Source organism: Chiroxiphia lanceolata, chromosome 17 (genome assembly GCF_009829145.1).
Source record: "Chiroxiphia lanceolata isolate bChiLan1 chromosome 17, bChiLan1.pri, whole genome shotgun sequence".
In the NCBI taxonomy this organism is placed as follows: domain Eukaryota; kingdom Metazoa; phylum Chordata; class Aves; order Passeriformes; family Pipridae; genus Chiroxiphia; species Chiroxiphia lanceolata.
The window spans coordinates 4,301,456-4,320,043 of record NC_045653.1 but is presented as its reverse complement, the minus strand read 5'-3'; the positions used below and the strand labels follow the sequence as shown (position 1 = coordinate 4,320,043).

Sequence of the window (18,588 nt, the reverse complement as noted above, 5' to 3'; positions counted from 1 at the left end):
AACGTAAGCTCTGTTTAGAACTGGAATTAGATCTGTGATTTTAGCTCTAAGACTGCAATCACTCTTTCTGCAGAAGCTTGGGGAAGTCTGGCAAACTGATGACATAGATTTTCAGGGCTGAGTATTGCATTTTTGTTTTTAGCAGGATCACAGACTGCTGTTTAAATTGAATCCTGATGTCAGGAACAATATGTTTCATGTGGGGAAATAAGCTGAGTGTTTAAAGGGTTTCCCTAGGGCTGCCAGGACAGCTTTTCTTTTGACTTCCACAGCCATCTTTAGGAAATGATCCAGCAGCTCCAAGATCTCAGTCCCTGTCAGCCTGATTGGATGTAAATATGTGGTCATCACCAAACGTGCATTTGTCACTCAAGCTAGTTGTAAAAGAAAAAAAATGTTTGGGAAAACTTGGTGATTCTCCTCTTACCTCAGTTTATCATAGGTATTTAACTCTGACAAGGAATTTTCTCCCCTGCTGTTTTTAATTGCAATATTCTTTGAATCTTGTGAGCTCCTGGCAAGTTGCCCCAGCATTCCCTTCACTGACCAGAGTTTGGACATCTGCCACCTCCTAATGACCATTGACCAGTTGTGTTTTGGTTCACATAGCGGGGTTGTTCTTGGATATTAAAGCTCAGCAGGTGTCACTTGGATAGTTTTAAACCTGTTCTAGATGTAAAAATCAGAGTATAACTAACAATGAAAAAGTGCTTTCCTGAATTTTTTACAAGAAACTTCAAGAGACACCATAAAGCTTATGGATAGGAGTGTAAACTTGGGTGCAAAATTGCCACAGCAGGAGTTTCCCATACAGTGACAGGTAACACACATGACAGGCCATGTGACACTGGCCTCTTTACGTGGTTCATTCCATATTTGAAGCTTGGTACACACCACAAATTGATCAAAGCTTTAGGCAAACCAAGGAGGCAAATGTAAGGTGGTGTCAGGGATACTGCAGTTGTCATCCCAAGGCCATGTGCTGTTCAGTTGTCCTGGCATTTCAATCAGTCATCAAGAATGTAAACCTTGAAGGCAACCCCATCTTCACATAATCTGGCACAATAAGCTTGTTATTACTGTACTGACACTGGTGCACCCTTACCTTTGTCTGCTGATTGAGTATTCCAGTTATTTAAAATCAGAGATCGTGTCAAATACCACCAACCACTGCATTGGAATCATCTTTTAACAGTCATACCTCAGACTGCTTTGTTAATATACATGTTACACTGTTTGCTTATGTGTTGCTAACAGTCTAAATCCTAATTGCAGAGTTACTGGGAAAAAAACATCTAAAAGGACAAAGTCAATCAACGGGTCCCTTTATATCTTCAGGGGCCGAATAAATACAGAAGTCATGGAGGTAGAGAATGTGGAAGATGGAACAGGTAAGAGACCAAATATTGTCCTTTAACAACACAGTAAGTTTAGATCTTGTGTTGGAAGTTGGTGCAGAAGTCCTTGTCCATCTCCTTTAATGAAATCTGAAGTAATCTATGGAACTTGTGGTGCCTTCATTATTGGACCAACTTATAAGGTTGAAAGACTGGACGTGCTTTCAGGCACTAGTCCTTCATTCTGAAATGACCTTATGAAAAGTTTGCAGAAGCTTGTCTATTTTTACTCCTTATCCAAGTTAATTTAATAAAAGATACTTTTATCTCCATTCCATCCTTTATTTTCTTACATCTTAAGCCATTACAGCTATAATAATAGATCTTCTGGATCTTCTTCTCATTTAGAATGTTACTAAATATTAGTCTTAGCATCAAATCAGTAGCGTGGAATGTGGCCATGAGCAAAGTGTGGGAATGGCAGTTGTGTTTTGATTCTTGTGTCCTGACACAGGCAGGAAGACTGGGTGGCTTTCTGATTTCATCCACACCAGCCCCTGCTCCTGTTGTAAAAAGTTAGGAATTAATATTAGGTCCTTTAAACAGCTGACACCTAAAGAGTTTCCATGTCCTGTGGACAAAAGTCCTTACAGTGCAAGAAGTTAGTGTGTCCCCAGAAAACTCAGAACAAATAACCTGAACAAACATCATGAACTTTTTCACCGATGTCATTGTATTTAAAAGACTTTAGTTCTTCTTCTGAGGTGAAATCATCAAGTGTCACCCTTAGGACTGAAGCATTCAGTCAGTTTGAGCAGCCTTTTGACACTTGTGCTTCCAGAGGGGTGAGCAGTGCAGGTCCCATGGGCAGTCAGGGAGAACACCTCAGAAATCCAGCTCTTCACAGGAGGCAGTTTTACCGACCGTGTCCCCCCCGGGTTGGTGGAAGGAGCAGAACCTTCTGTTCACCCTGTGCTTTGTGCTTTGGCCTCTTGCAGCAGATTATCACAGCAACGGCTACACGGTGACAAACGGCTGGAAGATACACAACACAGCCAAAAACAAGTGGTTTGTCTGCATGGCCAAGACTGCAGAAGACAAACAGAAATGGCTGGATGCCATAATCAAGGAAAGGGAGCAGAGAGAGAGTAAGTGGATGGTGGGTTTTGTACTGCACTGAACGAATCCGTGTGCAAAGGAGAAATGTGTATGCATGTAGACGGATCTGAGAGAAAGAGAAAAGCTTGCACTTGTTCCTCCACGGGCAGAATTAGAGCCTATCCTTAATGACAAAGAACAGGAATTGAGAACAAATATTTCTGAATGTGTACTTTGGGGTTTTTATGGACTTGTGTCAGTAAATTTATCCAATATTTTCATTTACCAGAGCCAATTTCTTTGGTGAATTGAATTGCTGTGAAAATATTACATCTAATCAATTTAATTTTTTGGTCTTCTAATTTGTTGGTCTTTTATTTGTAAAGAAGATTAAATTGTATTGTATTTCTCAGTAAAAGGAAAGAAGAAACTCCAGCTTGCAGCCTGTTTCCCGATGAAGTGAGACAAACCCATTCTCACAAACTTGGCCTTCATGATCTTTCAATGGGACAGTCCCTGGAGAAGAACCCTAGAAATCCCAGCCTCTGGAAGTGTCCAAGGCCAGGTTGGACAGGGCTTGGAGCATCCTGGTCTGGGGGAAGGTGTCCCTGCCCATGGCAGGGGGTGGAACAAGATGAGCTTTAAGGTCCCTTCCAACCCCAACCAGCGTGTGGTTCTGTGAGACACTGCACTTAGACTGGGAACAATGGCAAAGGGATGCAGATACTTGTTACTTTTATCTGTAACTTTTTATCTTGAAACAGTGTCCTACCTTGAAATAGTGTCCTACAATAGAAACAAGCTCACAAAACCAAGAATCGGGTGTGATAAAAGTTCTGGGTTCCTTTAAAAGTCAGAACTATCCTTCCCAAGTGAACCTGTTGCCCTGTTTGCTCTGTGGGTACAATAATAGCTCATCGCCAGAGAAAATTCCACTCATTTTAAGACATTAAAAATGTCTTAAAATAAGTGGACCTTTAGAAGTAGTTCCCCTCTCTGCACACACAGCTACATTAAAGATGTAATGACTCATTTTATGCTACAATACTTTCCATCTACTTTGCTAAACTCAAAGCACATTACAGTGTTGTTACCATAGATTATAAAACATTTATAACCTACTTTGTCAGATATAAACCCCAATACACCTTCTGATAATAGCAAATGTAGGTTGGGCATGGTGTAAATTGAAAGAACTACCTGAAGGCAACATGGAAAATCAGTTTTGTTTTATCCTCATTGATCTACTGAAAGGATCCTGATCTTCCAAGTTATATATTTTTTAATAAATTACATTGCTTGGCTCTTACTTTTACCCTCAGAGTGCTAAATTGTCTCTCTAAGAGATGCAGTGAGTCTCCATTTCACAGTGAGTTTGTGCTTTGGGAGGTCACAGCGTCCTGTGGGTTTTCCCATGTGTCAAGTAAGGTGTGTGAGGGAAGAGATGGTTCAATAAGCAGTAAAAAGAAAGGACTTGAAAAACAGACCATATTTAAACATGGGCCTTGCTGGAGAATGTGGGGAGGTGACTGAAATAAAGGAAGGGAAAAGACCTGTTCATGAATAGAAGGTTTCTCAAGGTTTTCCATGCAACATTGGCCAGGAAGAGCAGGTTTTCTGATGCTTCTTGTCGTATAGTTTTATGATGCAGCTGATGACAGGCATTGGGGATAAGCACAGATATTCTGACAGAGATTCCAGGCTTTATTGGAAAATATCCTTTGGATCAGAGTACTTGCAGAGTCATATAGTTATCAGTGTTTGGATTAGAAAGCTTGGTGAGATTCCCGTTTCTGTAGGATGAGTTGGGTAGAATGTGCATTCCAGGGTGCCATTTCCATGGGGGAGCCTCAGGAATTCGGGGATGTGAGAGCAGCAGGGAACATGTCCTGTTACACAGGACATGTCACGAGTCCACGTTGTGAATTAGCCTGAGCTCCACGTGCAGCATTCACAGTGAGTTGGACCAGTGCTGGGGGAGAAGAGGATGGAAGAATAATGGCAATAAGCCAGGGGGGTTGTGGAGCCAAAACCTGTAGCCAGATAATGGACACATAAAGGAGATACTGTATTTGAATGACAAAATGTTGTGCAAGTCTAATTTCTGGAATGTGCATTTCGAGCCTCTAAAACAAATGCATTAAGTGTTTTCAAAAAGCTAGAAAGCAGCTCTGGGGGCTCAGAAGATTGTTGATTCATTTCAGTATCTTGCCATAAAACAACAAGATTTATCTGCAGTTAGGATGAACTCCTCTTCCTAAAAAACGTACAGGTTTCCTTTTGTAGCCTTACACTGATCACTTAAATTCTGCCTGGTGTCCATCTCTGTAAAAATTAGGCACATAAGTACAGGACCACTTCAGACTGCCTGTTTTCAGACCGGTCTTGGCATTGCCTACAATCTGTGCCTCTGTTTTGGACTCCAGAGTTGCCCAGATGTACAAATTCTGGAGTAACTTTGCCAGAAGATTAAGCTATGTGTTTGGACTAGAAAAGACAAAACATCTACAGCAGCAAAACAGCTTTTGTCATGTGTTGTCCTCCTAAAGCAATTTGCAAATCTAAAGGGAAGAGGGCCAGAAAATGCCAGTTATGAGGATAGTTGTAATGTAGACACCTGCTGTTTTCAGAAATCGTCCTCCTGCCTGTAGCAGTTTTCAAGTTAACATGAGCTGTGTGGGAACTCATACAAAGTGAATGTGAAATGTTCTTTATATCCAATTATCTTTTATTCTTTAAATCATGCAATATTTCTTTCAATGACTGGGTAATAGGATTGTCAAACTCTATTTTTAGCCTAAAGGTATTAGTAAAAAGGCTAATTAAGAAAGGATAAGAAAATAATGTTCCTCTCTAGTTTTGATTTATTCACAGATGTGAATTTGATTTCAGCAGTTTGTATTTTTGGCTTCAAGTAATAGAACACTCAGAAAGTCTTCTGCTCTTTCAAACATCCAGATGCCTTTAACAAGTCTTATGCTTGAAGTTATTTCAGGTTCACAGGTGAACTTGCAACAGGAAATCAGTTTGAGAAGGTTGAGAATCACAGAATCAGAGAATTGTTTGGATTGGAAGTGACCTTAAAGGCCATGTAGTTCCAGTCCCCCAGGGGCAGGGACACCATCCACTAGCCCAGGTTGCTCCAAGCCCTGTCCAACCTGGCCTTGGACACTCAGGGATGGGGCAGCCACAGCTTCTCTGGACAGCCTGTGCCGGGTCCTCACCACCCTCACAGGGAAGAATTTCTTCCTACTATCCAATATAAGCCTTCCCTCTTCAGTTTAAAGTCATTCCCCCTTGTCCTACCAATACATACACTTGTCCACAGTCCCTCTCCAGCTCTCTTGGAGCCCCTTTAGGCACTGGAAGGGGCACTCAGGTCTCCCTGAAGCTTCTCTTCTCCAGGTGAAACACCCCCCCCCCCCCACCAGCTCTCCCAGCCTGGCTCCAGAGCAGAGGGGCTCCAGCCCTCAGAGCATCTCCATGGCCTTCCCTGGACTCTCTCCAGCAGCTCCATGTTGTTCCTGTGCTGGGCCCCCAGGGCTGGAGGCAGCTCTGCAGGTGGGGTCTCACCTGAGGGGCCAGAGGGGCAGAATCCCCCCCTCCCCTGCTGCCCACGCTGTGGGATCAGCCCAGTGCACATGGATGGGGCACATCCAGCCTCTCACCCACCAGCACCCCCTGAGCCTTCTCCCAGGGCTGCTCTCAATCCATTTTCCTCCCAGCCTGTGTTGGTGCTTGGAGTTGCCCCAGCCCACAAGTTAAAAGCTGCTTTTTAAAATGGAGAAGAAAAGCTGCGTCTCCGTGGTGCTAAACTCACCAATGACAGTTTTGTACCCAGATAAAAAATGACCTAATTTCCCCCTTAAATGGAAAATAAGTCAGTTAATTTTTGTGTTTCTGCCGTTTTTTGCTGTTGGCTTTGAGCAAATGCTTTATCTGATGTTAAAGATCTAAAGGAATTTCTGCTTTGTATTCCAGGTTTGAAACTGGGAATGGAGAGGGATGCATATGTCATGATTGCGGAGAAGGGAGAGAAGCTCTACCAAATGATGATGAGCAAGAAAGTGAACCTTATCAAAGACAGGAGGAGAAAATTAAGTACTGTTCCCAAGTGCTTTCTTGGCAAGTAAGTGGCATTTTGACTGAAAAGGTCCTTTCATGCCAATTAAAATAATGGACTGGATATTCTGGGGATGGCATTGTGACGTCAGATCAGATGTGTTTTGGTGCAGCTTCATTAAAAAAGCCCTAAGCCCCATTACAGTTGTGATTTATTAAAATTAACCATTGGTTTCTGCTTTACACCATGCACATTACACCATGTGACAGCTCACTGTTGTACAGTAACTCAAGAACAGCTGCTGCAGGGCAGCAAAAGGAGTGAGGAAAAAACCCTCATCTCCCACAAGCTTGAGGCTGTAGGTGGCCTAACCTGTGTCCTCTTGTGTATAAAACCAGTGCTTTCCAGGTGATGTTTAAATCCAGCAGAGCTGTGCAAGTCTCAGGGTTGAATTTAGCAATTTCCTTTCTGTCAGTGTAACAAACAGAAATTTTGTGCATCAGGTGACCTGATATGTTTGTTAGAAGTATAGGACTGTATTGGCTGGAAAAACCCTCCTTGATTCAGGCTAGATATTACAAAATAATGACTAATTCTGAGGGGTGACGTGTGTGAGGCAGCAGAGGAGAGACCCTGTGGGCGACCAGTCAGCAGCTGGAAATGGCAGCAGTGGGGGAATGTCCTGCCTGGCACATGGGGAGACACAGGAGCTGCTGACCTGAGAAGACTTTTCCACTTCAGCTGCTCATGATTGAAATGATCAGCTGTGGGAGAAAAAGAGTTCCAAGAGGCAGAGTATCCACTCATTTCCCTTCCCTCCCCTGGTCTCCCCAGGGCAGTTTGCAGCAGCATTCCCCGTGTACAGGGGGTGGAAATGTCTCCCTGCCTGACAGGAGGCAGGCTGGGAGCATGGACTGGTGATACTTCAGCTAGAAAAAAAAAAATCTTGATTTTTGGAGAATCAGTTGCCTTTTAGTTCTTCACACACATGTCCCCACCCTCCCAGGTGATCTTGGATTAAAAGTGAAACCTTTTAGATCTGATAGGGCGTTTCCCATTTTCCATGCAGCAATAAGTACCAGATCAGGAACTTGTGTTCTTCCAGTGCTGTTATGTATGAGTCTGTTGTAGATTCCTTGATATTTTACTTACTTTCAAGTCTTATCCAGGATTTCCTGCTACTCCTTCTGCTTTTGAAATGTCTGTTTTCTTACAGTCTGTCCTGCTCAGTGCCCTCAGTTTGCTTGACAGCCACCTACCTTCCAGTAGTGAGGACCTGACCTAACTTTGCCTATGGCTAACTGAGCCCAGACTGAGATACCTACAGGTATCCTGATCTCTGACAAAAGGATTATTTCTTGTGATGTTCCAGCTTTACCCCAGCAAATAACTCTGCTGATATCTTTTCAGCAGTCACTTGTTGGTACAGTCCTGGGAAGTTGAGTGCAACTCAATGAGTGCATTCCAGTCATGACTGGCAGATTTTGTATCATTCCCAGAGCTTTCCCTGGACAATGCATATTGGCTGTGACCTGGGGTTTTTTGCAGATGCTCCTACCTAAGGGAGTCACTAATAACTGGGAGATGGTGTCCTAACTTGCATGGCAGCACTGGGAAGAGAAGATGCTCAGTTTTCCTGGAGAGCTGTTAAGGACAAGATGAGAAAACAAATCAAGCTTTGCCATCCAGTCTTTGAGTTGACGATTTTTTAGAAACAGTCTGGCATGTTCCTTAAGAACTTCTTGAAATGTTTCTGGATCATGCACTTTTCAGGGCTTACAAAGCCTTCAGAGCAAATGGTTACTGATTTTGCTTCGGAGTCAAATGTCATAGTAGTCTTAGAGTAGCTCTTAAGAAAACCATCCCATGGCTGGGAAGCTCCAGGGCTGTGAGAATACTGCTCAGTTATTTTCCTTTCTTCTGCTCACCGTTTCAGACTTTAAGAAGACTGCCTTACATTTACATTCCAGATAAACTCCAGAGACACAGTTCCAAATAGAAGCAGCAGGAAAGCTAACGGGGCAGCTTCCACTGAAGTTTTGAGCAACTTTTTAAGTGCTATAAACTGCCTGTGGGGAACTGTAGAGACCCTGGACATCCCCTGGGCATCCCCCGTGGCTGTGGGCAGTGGCAGCAGGGCCGTGCTGGGGCCCTGCACAGCGTGTCTGCCTTGTGTCCTCAGTAGTGAGGGTGGAGGGTCATTCTTACTTCTCCTCCCTCTGCAGTTTATATTCTGTTTCAGCTTTTAAATACTTCTAGAAACACTTCTGAATCACTGGGAAATTGAGAATGAGCTTTCCTTAGGAGACAGAGTCTGACTCATCACTACTGTGGCTTTGGGAGTTTTACAAAACTCTGCTGGTTTCCATGGGATTCCCCTGGCATAGCTGAATAGATTCTGCTGCTTTTTCTACACCATGACAGCTACAGAGTAGCCCCTCAGCAAACTAAAGTTTTCAGTCCTGAAGCTTTTTTTGTTATTCTGAAGAAAAAAATGCAAATACTACCTACAGCTTAGATGAGTCAGCACTGATAAATATGAAGAGACTAAAAATACTTCATTCAGAGCCCACAAGCAGAGACCTGGATACTGGCTTTGCTAAGCAGCAACACTCTGCACGTTGGCAAGCACCCAAGTGTTTTATTGAACTCACATTTCCCATATGTTGCTCTACTTTCATATACTCCTTTTGTTCTTCTCTATGACTTTAACACATTTCTAGTATAATTGCTAATTAACCTGGCAAACAGCTCAGTCCCCTGGGGCTCTGACAGGGCTGGATTCATCAGGCTTGCCATGGTAGTTTTTTGTACTTACTGTTTCTAATGAGTAACATCCTACATATCTATCAATTTTTGGCTTTTATTTTGCCCATATGGGCCTCTCACCTCTCACTCTGCCCCTCACCAGAGAGAGGTTTTGTTTCGTGCTGCATGAGCAGACAGACTTAGCATCTCTTGTCTATAAATTAGAAGCATGATGTATGTATCTGCCAGGCACCACCTCCAGAAAATGACCTTAAATTAACATGTCAGTGGGACTTGTGCTGTCTGTTACTGCTCTGTGCTTGAATTCAGCAGGTTGGATCTTCTGTCCTAAGTCCTACTGTGATTCCATTAAAACCAATGCAGTCACACCACAGGGCTGGGGGCAGAAATCAGACCCAGTGAAGAAAGATGAGCATGTGTAACTAAGTCAAACCACAAACACTGCTTGGAGAGGGGTAGCTTGGAAAGAAGTAGCTGGGAAGTGAGGATACCCTACTGTTGCAGTTGTTTGTAAGGTCATCAGTTAATCTTGCTTTCCTTTTTCCTCACGGATGTCTGGACTGGTCCATAAAATAAGGATTTGCAGCATCTTTATAGATCCAGCCAGGTTGTCTTTCCTTTTGTTTGCACACTAACTATGAGCTGAGGGGAATGGTGGGGAAGGTCTGGATCTTCTGCAGAGCATTTCCTCCAGAAATGGAGGAAACCAAACCATGTAGAGGTACCATTGCTGGCAACAGTTTTCACACTTGCTCCAAGGAGAGAGTCTCCATGGCTGGCTGATGATTGCAGGGCAGGTCCCTGCTGACACCCAGAGCTCAGTGTTTGTTCTGCTCCCCTTTGCAGCGAGTTTGTGTCCTGGCTCACGGAGATTGGAGAGATAAGCAAACCAGAGGAAGGGGTCAACCTGGGGCAGGCACTGCTGGAAAATGGAATCATTCATCATGGTGAGTGTGCTGTGCCATAAAGAGATGTCAGATTTCAGTAGTGCCCTGGAAACGGGGGTGGAAAATTGTCCCTAGCTGTTCACATGATGTTCAGATACTTTCATGTGCCATACCCTTCAAATCCTCTAAATGTTTAATGATTTTGGGGATTAATGAGTGGGAAAATATACGCCACAAAACCAGGACTTATTTGGTATCCTGAAAATATTTATGTCTGCAGTTGCTTGATTTCTCTGCAACATCTTACTTGGGGACTATATCAGGTGTACATTGCTTTGTACTATGTGTGTTTGAAAATCTGTAGCAGTCCATAAACACAGGTTTGCACAGTGAGACATCAGCAACCCAGAGGAGAGTGGAGCAGTGCTCTTTTGGAATGGGGCTCCAGGGGATGGGTCATTCTAATGAGCCTGCTCATCACAGAAGGAAGGAGATGATGGAGGGTTTGTGTTTCCAGCTCATTTGGCAAGAGCGTCTCTTTAAAATAGTGAGAGACCATATTTGTTCATCTCACCCACCTTGAAGTGTTGTGGTGAGGGGTGTTTTAGAAGAGAAGGATAGAGCATCCAAAAGTGCTACATGACTAAAGGATACTTGCTTGAAAATTGTCTGTGCTATCTGCATTTCTACTAAAAGGTCCTCCTCCAGATTGCATTGTTTAAATTCAGATTTCTCCCACTTTATGCAGACAGAGTAACATAGTCCTATTTTAGTTAAACACCAAATACCCCAATTTCAGCATTCAGGTGAGTTTAGCTGCAAAATGCACATCAAAGGAATACTGTAGATGGGTGTTAAGTCACCACTGCTCTACATTTTTGTAGTCTCTTGGAAACCAATTTAAATAGGGGAGGCATTTAATTAGGCCAGTCTTGCTTTAACCTCTTGGTTACTCAGCACCACAGACTTGTCTTTCAGGTAACAATAACACTGTTAAGAAATTATGCCTGTTATCTTCTTTTAATTAACACATAGAGAACTCTATTGTAAGCAGTCCCTTAGTCCTTCATGCACGGGTACCAAGACAAACTTTCAGGCACATTGAGACTTTAAAGAGTTTTGAGCACGAGCTCAAAAGCACTGAACACTTTTGAGTGCTTGGCCCTAACTGTGGTTTTGGAGAACTGGAACACTCTGGCTCCAGTATGGGAATCCCTCTTTGGATGAGGAATGCTCTTTGACACTCACAGCCTGACTTGCCTACATTCTGAATGTGCACATATGCTGGTGAAAAAAAGCTCTCTTGAGGCTTGTTATTTCATGATGACTGTTTACCTTGCCATAAATTCATACTTTGACACTTTAATCAGTGTTCTTTTTCTCTAAACACAATTTTACAGTTCAAAGTTGTGCAGAGTTCCTGATGTAAGTGTCTTCAATGACAGTTACTGTTAGACATTGGAAGGTATTTGTCATGCTGCATTTACTTAAGGGAATATCCCTTGAGATTTTGATAAATCATTAACATGAAACTATCCCAATGTGTGTCTCCTAATGTAGCAAGAACTGAAAATATAAGCACCATAATGCAGCCCTTACCCCCATTCTGCATTATGAAGTTTCTTTTATCTTTTTTTTTTAACTTGGGAGAACATTACTGTCAGGTGAAACCCCCCCCAGCCTGCCTGAGAAGCAGGGCCATAGAAGATTGTTCTCAGTCACCCAGTGGAGCCAGTTTTCTCAGGTTAATCGGACTTGAGTAAGATTAAATCTTAAATACTGTAAATCCATATTTTCTCTCAGTTCATCAAAGGCTGCATCCAAAATATTCAAGGGTGCTCCAGCACACAGATTGGCCATAGTTTTGGGAAGATTGCAGTGACTAAGCTATCCCACCTTACCTGCTCTTCTCCAGATTTCTCCCTCCTTCTCTGTATTGTTGGAACTAGTCTCCTTTAAATTAAGCTGGGAATAATGGCATTTCTGTAGGGTACATAATACATACTCTTCCGAAAATTACAGACACCAGTGAATGCTTAGTTGGTATCTCAGTACTAACTGGCCTATGAAGAACATGGTGGGGGGAAAGAGAAGACTGACTTTGATTGTCATGTTGATGTTCTAGTTTCAGATAAGCACCAGTTTAAGAACGAGCAGGTGATGTACAGATTTCGCTACGATGATGGAACCTACAAGCCAAGAAGTGAATTGGAGGACATCATGTCCAAGGTTTGTATTATCATTCTTGGCTGGAACCTCATGATCTGCATCAAGAAGTTTGCTGTGCCTCTGGATGTCACTGCCCTGCTGTACAAGAGGTCCCCAGTGCTGCTGATCTGTGTTAGCCTGTCCAGCCCAATGCTATAGGAGACATTCACTTTAGGGAGATTAGCAGTGAATAACAATACAGTTGTGACTACACCCAAGACTGCTAATTGCACTCCTAACAAAGTTACAAAAAGTCTTAAAACAGTAGGCAGTAACACAGCATGTCTGCTGCAAATCTGGGCATTATGGCTCAGGGAGATAGAAGAGGTCAATATTTAACTGCTGTTCCTAATAACTGTCTGTCAGATGAGTTCTGTATTTGCCTACATACCTTTTAATAAGTTTGATTTTTTTTCTTATGGACATTGGTTAATGGGTTAGTTGTGAGGAAGCATTAATGGAGAAAATGTTGGAATGGAGGTGACTAGAGATAAAAGATTTTTGGCTGTTGGAGGCAGGGAAAGAAGAAAGAATGTTTGACAGAGAGGATAAGGGAACTGTTTTGAATATCAGTTAATGACTAGATAATTCCAACTGAGTAGAGACATCAGTGTCCAGGTTTTTTTAGCTTTAGCTAGTCAGTATTTCTTTGAAAAGGAAAAAGCTGCTAACACCCCACATCTTCCCTTCTTCAGGGGGTGAGGCTCTACTGCCGCCTGCACTGCCTCTACACTCCAGTGGTGAAGTAAGTTCCCCTTCATGCTCCCCTTTTATTTATTACCTGCCTTGAAAAGGATGACCTGCTACTGTTGAAATCTTTCTTGTTTCTTATTATAAACAGTGATTTTCTGCATTTTCTTGGCTCTTTTGCTGCCCTTCCATCTCCACAGCTGAGCTGTGTAGTTGTACTGAGGCTGGAGGATGTTGGGACTGGGGGGTTCTGGGGGAGTGAGAGGTTGTGTGTGATTATAGTGCTCCTGACACGGCCCCTCTGCTGCTCAGGAGAGCTCCTAGCAGGACACACCTTGGTTTGTTTACTTGGGCATTTTCTGTGACTGTAGTGGGTGTGATTAATAAGTGACTCTGATTCAGGGCAGATTGTGTGGTGTGATTGTAGCTGCTGTATTATTTGGGTTATAGAAAATGTCAACAGATGCTGACGTGATGTAAACAGATTCCAGTGTGGTGCAAGGATTCTGTCATTTAGAGCACCCTAATCAAACAAAACCCAGTCTGAAGTGGAATAAAACCTGAAGCTGTAATTTAAAGAAGCCCTGAAAGTTTTGGGTGGAATCTTCAGAACTTGGCTCTGTATAAAAAGGTGCTGAAGAACTGAGATAGTCTGCAAGTGTGAGGTGACTCTCTTCCCAGGTCCCAGGAGGTGATTTTCAGATGTTGTTTCCTTACTGTTACATCAGATGAACATTTCTGGCCTGTAATGGAAACCACCCTGAACTGTGTAGGTGTTCTGTTTAGTGTTTATGTTGGAAAATTAGGCATTTTCACTTAGGAGAACTTCATTTTTATAAATAAAACATTGATGAGGAAGAAAAAAAATGCTTTAGTGGAGATGGCTGGAGTCCCAAATTCAACAAAACTGACCTCTTGATCATGGGTTGCACAACAGATGTTTCGCTGAGAGATACCACTGTCATGCTAAAAGGAGGCTGCTAAGGTAGTTACAGTTCATCAGTCATAAATTTATATGATTAGACCTCTGGGTTTTTTTCCCAGAGTAACTATTCTGCAAGATTTCACTCAGCCTGAGGGGTATGGAGGGAGCAGGAAGGCATGATGCTGCCAGTGGTGGGCAAAATGGTTCTGGAGATTCAGGTGTGTATCTGCACATACACATTTCACCCCTGAACATGGCAATTCACATCCAGAGTAGAAACAATGGTAAGTGAAGCTCAAAAAAATGTTCCTGACCTCAGGGTACCCACAAACTGAAGTGGACCTAGTCTAATGCTTTAGGGAATCAACAAGGACCAAGTAACCCCCATAGGCCCACCTTGTGGTGTTTTATCAATGTGCTATTTTTGTAATAACTTCCCAGCTGGAGAATCTTCTCAGATCAGGATCAGTCTGTGCTGGTGACATCATGACTCTAAACTGTGTGTGACCAATGAACAGTAGCAGACTCTCAGAAGTTTTAGGATCCTTCTGAATGGACTGAATTCCTGGTATGTTTAGGCTCTTCTTCCTGCCATTCTCATTTTCTCTTTCCTGAATCTCCCAGGCTCTCATCCCTTTGTCTTCTCATCCTGTCTTTTTGCCTCTTTGCCTCTGGCAAGCCTGACATTAGCCTAGAGGGGTTACTTTCAGCCAAGTTAGTTGGGCAAAGCCCTTTGCTTTGTGCTGTGCCTTTGGGACACTGCTTTATCTGGCATCTGATCCCTGCACCCATGGTGGCTTTCCTGGTGCAACTTTCCTGATGGAAAATTGGCAAAGCTGCTTGGAGTAGCAGATACATATGCCAGGAGGATCTGGAGGAATAGTAAACTCAAAATTAAAATATTTTCTTCACAACCTTGGGACACAATTTTGCTTAGTCACCTTCCCTGGAAACCTTAGAGTTTCCATGTAGCCTTTGCCTTTATATTTTTCATTAAGTAAACTCTGACACTCTTGCACTTTGAGGGCAAGATGATATACCCCACTGGAAACAAATCACACTCCTTTGGGGCTTGAAATATAAAAAGTAAAACATTTTGAAAAATCTTAGATGAGAGATATTCTGAATATGTCTCTGATGTACTTTGGGGACGTTGTGAGGTGGCAGAACTTCTTCCCACTTCTGCATCTGCATGACAGTACTTCAGCCCATCATTGGGCTGGACCCTGTGAAGAATATTCCTTTAGTTTCTGTGAGGCAGCAAGGTTCTGCCAAAATTTGAGTGGTTCCCACCTCTATATTGACTATTCACCTGCAGCTCCTGGTTCTGGATAACATTCTCTACTCCTGTTCAGGCTGGATTGAAATGGGGAGAAGAGCCAGTGAACTAATGTTGAAACATTGATCTTGATCAGCATTTAACTGCAAGCAGGGAAGGACTGGGCTTTGGACCAAAACTGATGGCAGCTAATTCAAAACTCTGTCAGCATCTGTATGAAAATGTTGGGAGTTGCTTCTCACAATCTGGAAACCCCTAGTCATTAGTACTCAATATTTTAATATTTTCCTTTATTGTTCTGACATTTCAAAAGCACATTTTCTCAAGATAAGAGTGTGAGAGGGGAAAAACTGCCCAGAAAACTCCCACAGCTTTGTGCTGGGTTTAGCACTTTACTGGAAGACAAGCTGAAAACTGCGTGGAAGCACGAGGAGGAAAGCTTTTGTTCTGAGGACACGTTATACGTATTTCTGGAAATGCTGTCATGTTTTGTTGGGTTTTTTCCAAGCTCTCAAAGTCCTGCTTCCCTTTCTAATTTCTCACACCCTGCATTCTGCAAACACACAGGCATTTCTGCTGTGTTTATTTACAGCAGCCAGTCACATCGTATTTCTGTCTGTGGATGATTAGTAAAAGGAACATGAGTAGGATGGACTTGAGATGGTGCTTGGATATTAGACTTGTAGAAAAAGGGAAATATCAGGTAGTGTGGTGCTAATGGAAGAGGAGGTTGATTTGGCAGAACTGAAGAATAAAATCTTCTCTTGAGCTGCCGTATGGAAACATCCGGACTGTGAAACAGTCCCAGTGGCTGTGAAAGTTTCCTCCCACAGTCATGCCAGTGGAGCCCAAGCTTCCAATGGAAGGACCACCCCCAAGAGTGAGAGAGGAATTAATTCCTCATAGCCCGTTCAGCACTTGGCCTCTCTACTGAGGCTCTCAACGAGAGGGAGCCAATTAATGCAAATTAATTGTGGAAATGGCTTTTGTGATGTGGAACTAGGAACTGGATCAAGACCACGAAACTTATTTCACATGGGCCAATAAACAGCCTTAAAATGGCTTTTCTTCTCTTATGAGCTGGATTAAATGCAGTGACCTTGGAGGTGAAAGGTGTTAGAGCCCAATGTCCTGAGCCACACAGCCCTCTTATATTTGTATCAAAATTCTTTAGAAGTATTTCACAGAAGACTTAAAAACATCAATTATCTCCATGGCTCTGAGAAGAGGAATGGAAGAAAACTGCAAAAAAGCGTCGTTACAATAGGGTTCCTTTTCCTTCTTCCAGGAGCAGTGCTGCTGCCTACAAGGCTGGGGGTGAGTGGGTGCCAGTTGTGTTACAAGACCCAAACACAACACTTCTTTTCTTATTTACAGCGACTGAAACCATCTAATACCAGAAAAGGACACTGGGTACCCTATTTGTGTCTGGCCACTATGTGATGTTTTACTAAAGGAAGTAAAATCTGAACAAGTGTGGGCAATCAGGAAAATCTCTCCTGGCATGAAAGTGCCGAGTTCTGTGAGCCTCAGGGGGTGTGTAGGAGGGTCCCTGTCTATGAACAGGTTGGTGGGTAAACACCAGAGAAGAACTGTTGAGGGTTGTAGGTGGAACTGGCACTGAGCCAAAAGATGTAAGCTGGCCATGAATGGATTTCAGATGGAAATCAGAAAGGTGATTTCCAACCAGAAGAATGTGATTTTTAGCAGAACTCATGGTGGCAGTATTCAAACCCGAGTTACAGCAGCAGCTCAGGACATCTGTGAAAAGAATCTCCTGGTCACCTCTGGCAGGAATGTGAGCTCCCTGAAGATGGCTTGAAACAACATCCAGAGAAATTTGAAATACCGCTGCTCTGTGTTGATCTGAAGTATCTTCCTAATTCAGGTTGTTAGAAATGTTTAAAACTTATGCCTTTCTTCTAGAGAAAAAGGATGTCTGCTGCTTACTAATAGTAGGTCACAACAGTGTATATAGGTTTAGAGTACAAAAGAAATGTATACCTTTTTGTCCTGATTTTCCCTGAATTCTCTTCCTTAATTAGAGACCGTGACTACCACCTAAAGACCTACAAATCAGTAATCCCTGCAAGTAAACTGGTGGACTGGCTTATTGCACAGGTAAGAACAGTTTCAGGTAGTGCTATCTTTGATAAGGAGCTTAATTTTTCAGTTCTGTTTCAAAGTAAATAAAACATATTTATCTAGAGGATATTACAACATAATTAAACATATTCTGATTCTCTGAATTTATAATCTTATGTCTTCTGTTACTGTTCATTTGGTGAAAGTTTGTTATTTGGCAACATAAAGAGGAAGTCCTTTGCTAGCCCTAGGAGTGGTGAACTGGCTATTCATGGGGGGATGTTTTGTATTTCTTGTGATTTTGGGAAGACATCTAATCTAATGTTGATCTCATTCAGTCTAGTAAAATATTATTGAAAAATGAATCTGGAGTTTTACACCAACAAGTGCACCATTGCCTTTAGAAATTGTAGTTGCCCCACGTTCACCTTGTAATTACAGAGAAGAGTGTGTAGCTTGAGGAATTCAAAATGTAACTTTGATAGTGTAAAGCCACCTGAAGGGAGAGTGGGTTGTTTTGTTAGGGGAATGTTTTGAGGCCAAGGTAATGTCACCAGGAATAGTCAAGTCTGGTTTAGAGCCTTCCTACACAATGATTTTGTTGCCTAGGACAAAAGTAGATTCCTAAGGGTTTAAGATGGTAACATTAGAAGGCATTTCTCCTCCAGTTTATTTATAGTTGAAAGAATAAATTAGACTTTAAATCCCAGCCTCTGCAAAATAAACAACCCATTTATCCCATAAAGTAACACAAAGAGAGAGTTGAGAATTGTCCCATGACAAGACGTTGAAAATGAGGGAAAATTTATGAAGATTCAAAGTTTATAGTTAAAGTTAAACTAAAGGTTTATTAAAGCTATTTTCTTGGCTTTCCTTGTGTGATTACATAGCCATGTAGTTCCTTCAGAACTGCCTTGATCCTTTTTCTACCAAGACAACAGTATTTAAGTCTTAATTTGTAAATGTTGTGCCTTTTCTGCTCTCAGAAAGCCTCTTCAGCAAAAGCCAGTAGTGCTGCTGATTGGCAACAGCTGATCCTGTTTTATCCTGTATTTAAATAGTACCTTTACACTACAGCAATGTTCTTTGCCAGCATTTGCTAAGGCTCTCCTTAGCAGGACTTGAAGTAGGACTGATGTCCTGCTGACAAGATAAGAGGGCTCTTGGTTCCTTAAAACAAAGTCAGTTTGTTGCCCTGATGTGAGAGCCTTAGTTCTCCAGATGGAGGGGAGAAAAGAAGGTGTGTT

The 18,588-nt window shown here is 42.5% G+C and overlaps 1 protein-coding gene across 2 annotated transcripts in view; it reads left to right on the top strand.

Annotated features, from left to right (window-relative positions):
- Positions 1–18,588, top strand: part of PREX1 (phosphatidylinositol-3,4,5-trisphosphate dependent Rac exchange factor 1) — a 146,781-nt gene that overhangs the window by 86,527 nt on the left and 41,666 nt on the right. For both annotated transcript variants that reach the window (XM_032704963.1, XM_032704961.1), the window contains exons 8-14: positions 1,276–1,391; positions 2,336–2,485; positions 6,417–6,564; positions 10,114–10,214; positions 12,280–12,383; positions 13,058–13,107; positions 17,302–17,377. In XM_032704963.1, coding sequence (XP_032560854.1) covers positions 1,276–1,391; positions 2,336–2,485; positions 6,417–6,564; positions 10,114–10,214; positions 12,280–12,383; positions 13,058–13,107; positions 17,302–17,377 — 745 coding nt within the window. The remainder of the gene's footprint in view (positions 1–1,275; positions 1,392–2,335; positions 2,486–6,416; positions 6,565–10,113; positions 10,215–12,279; positions 12,384–13,057; positions 13,108–17,301; positions 17,378–18,588) is intronic.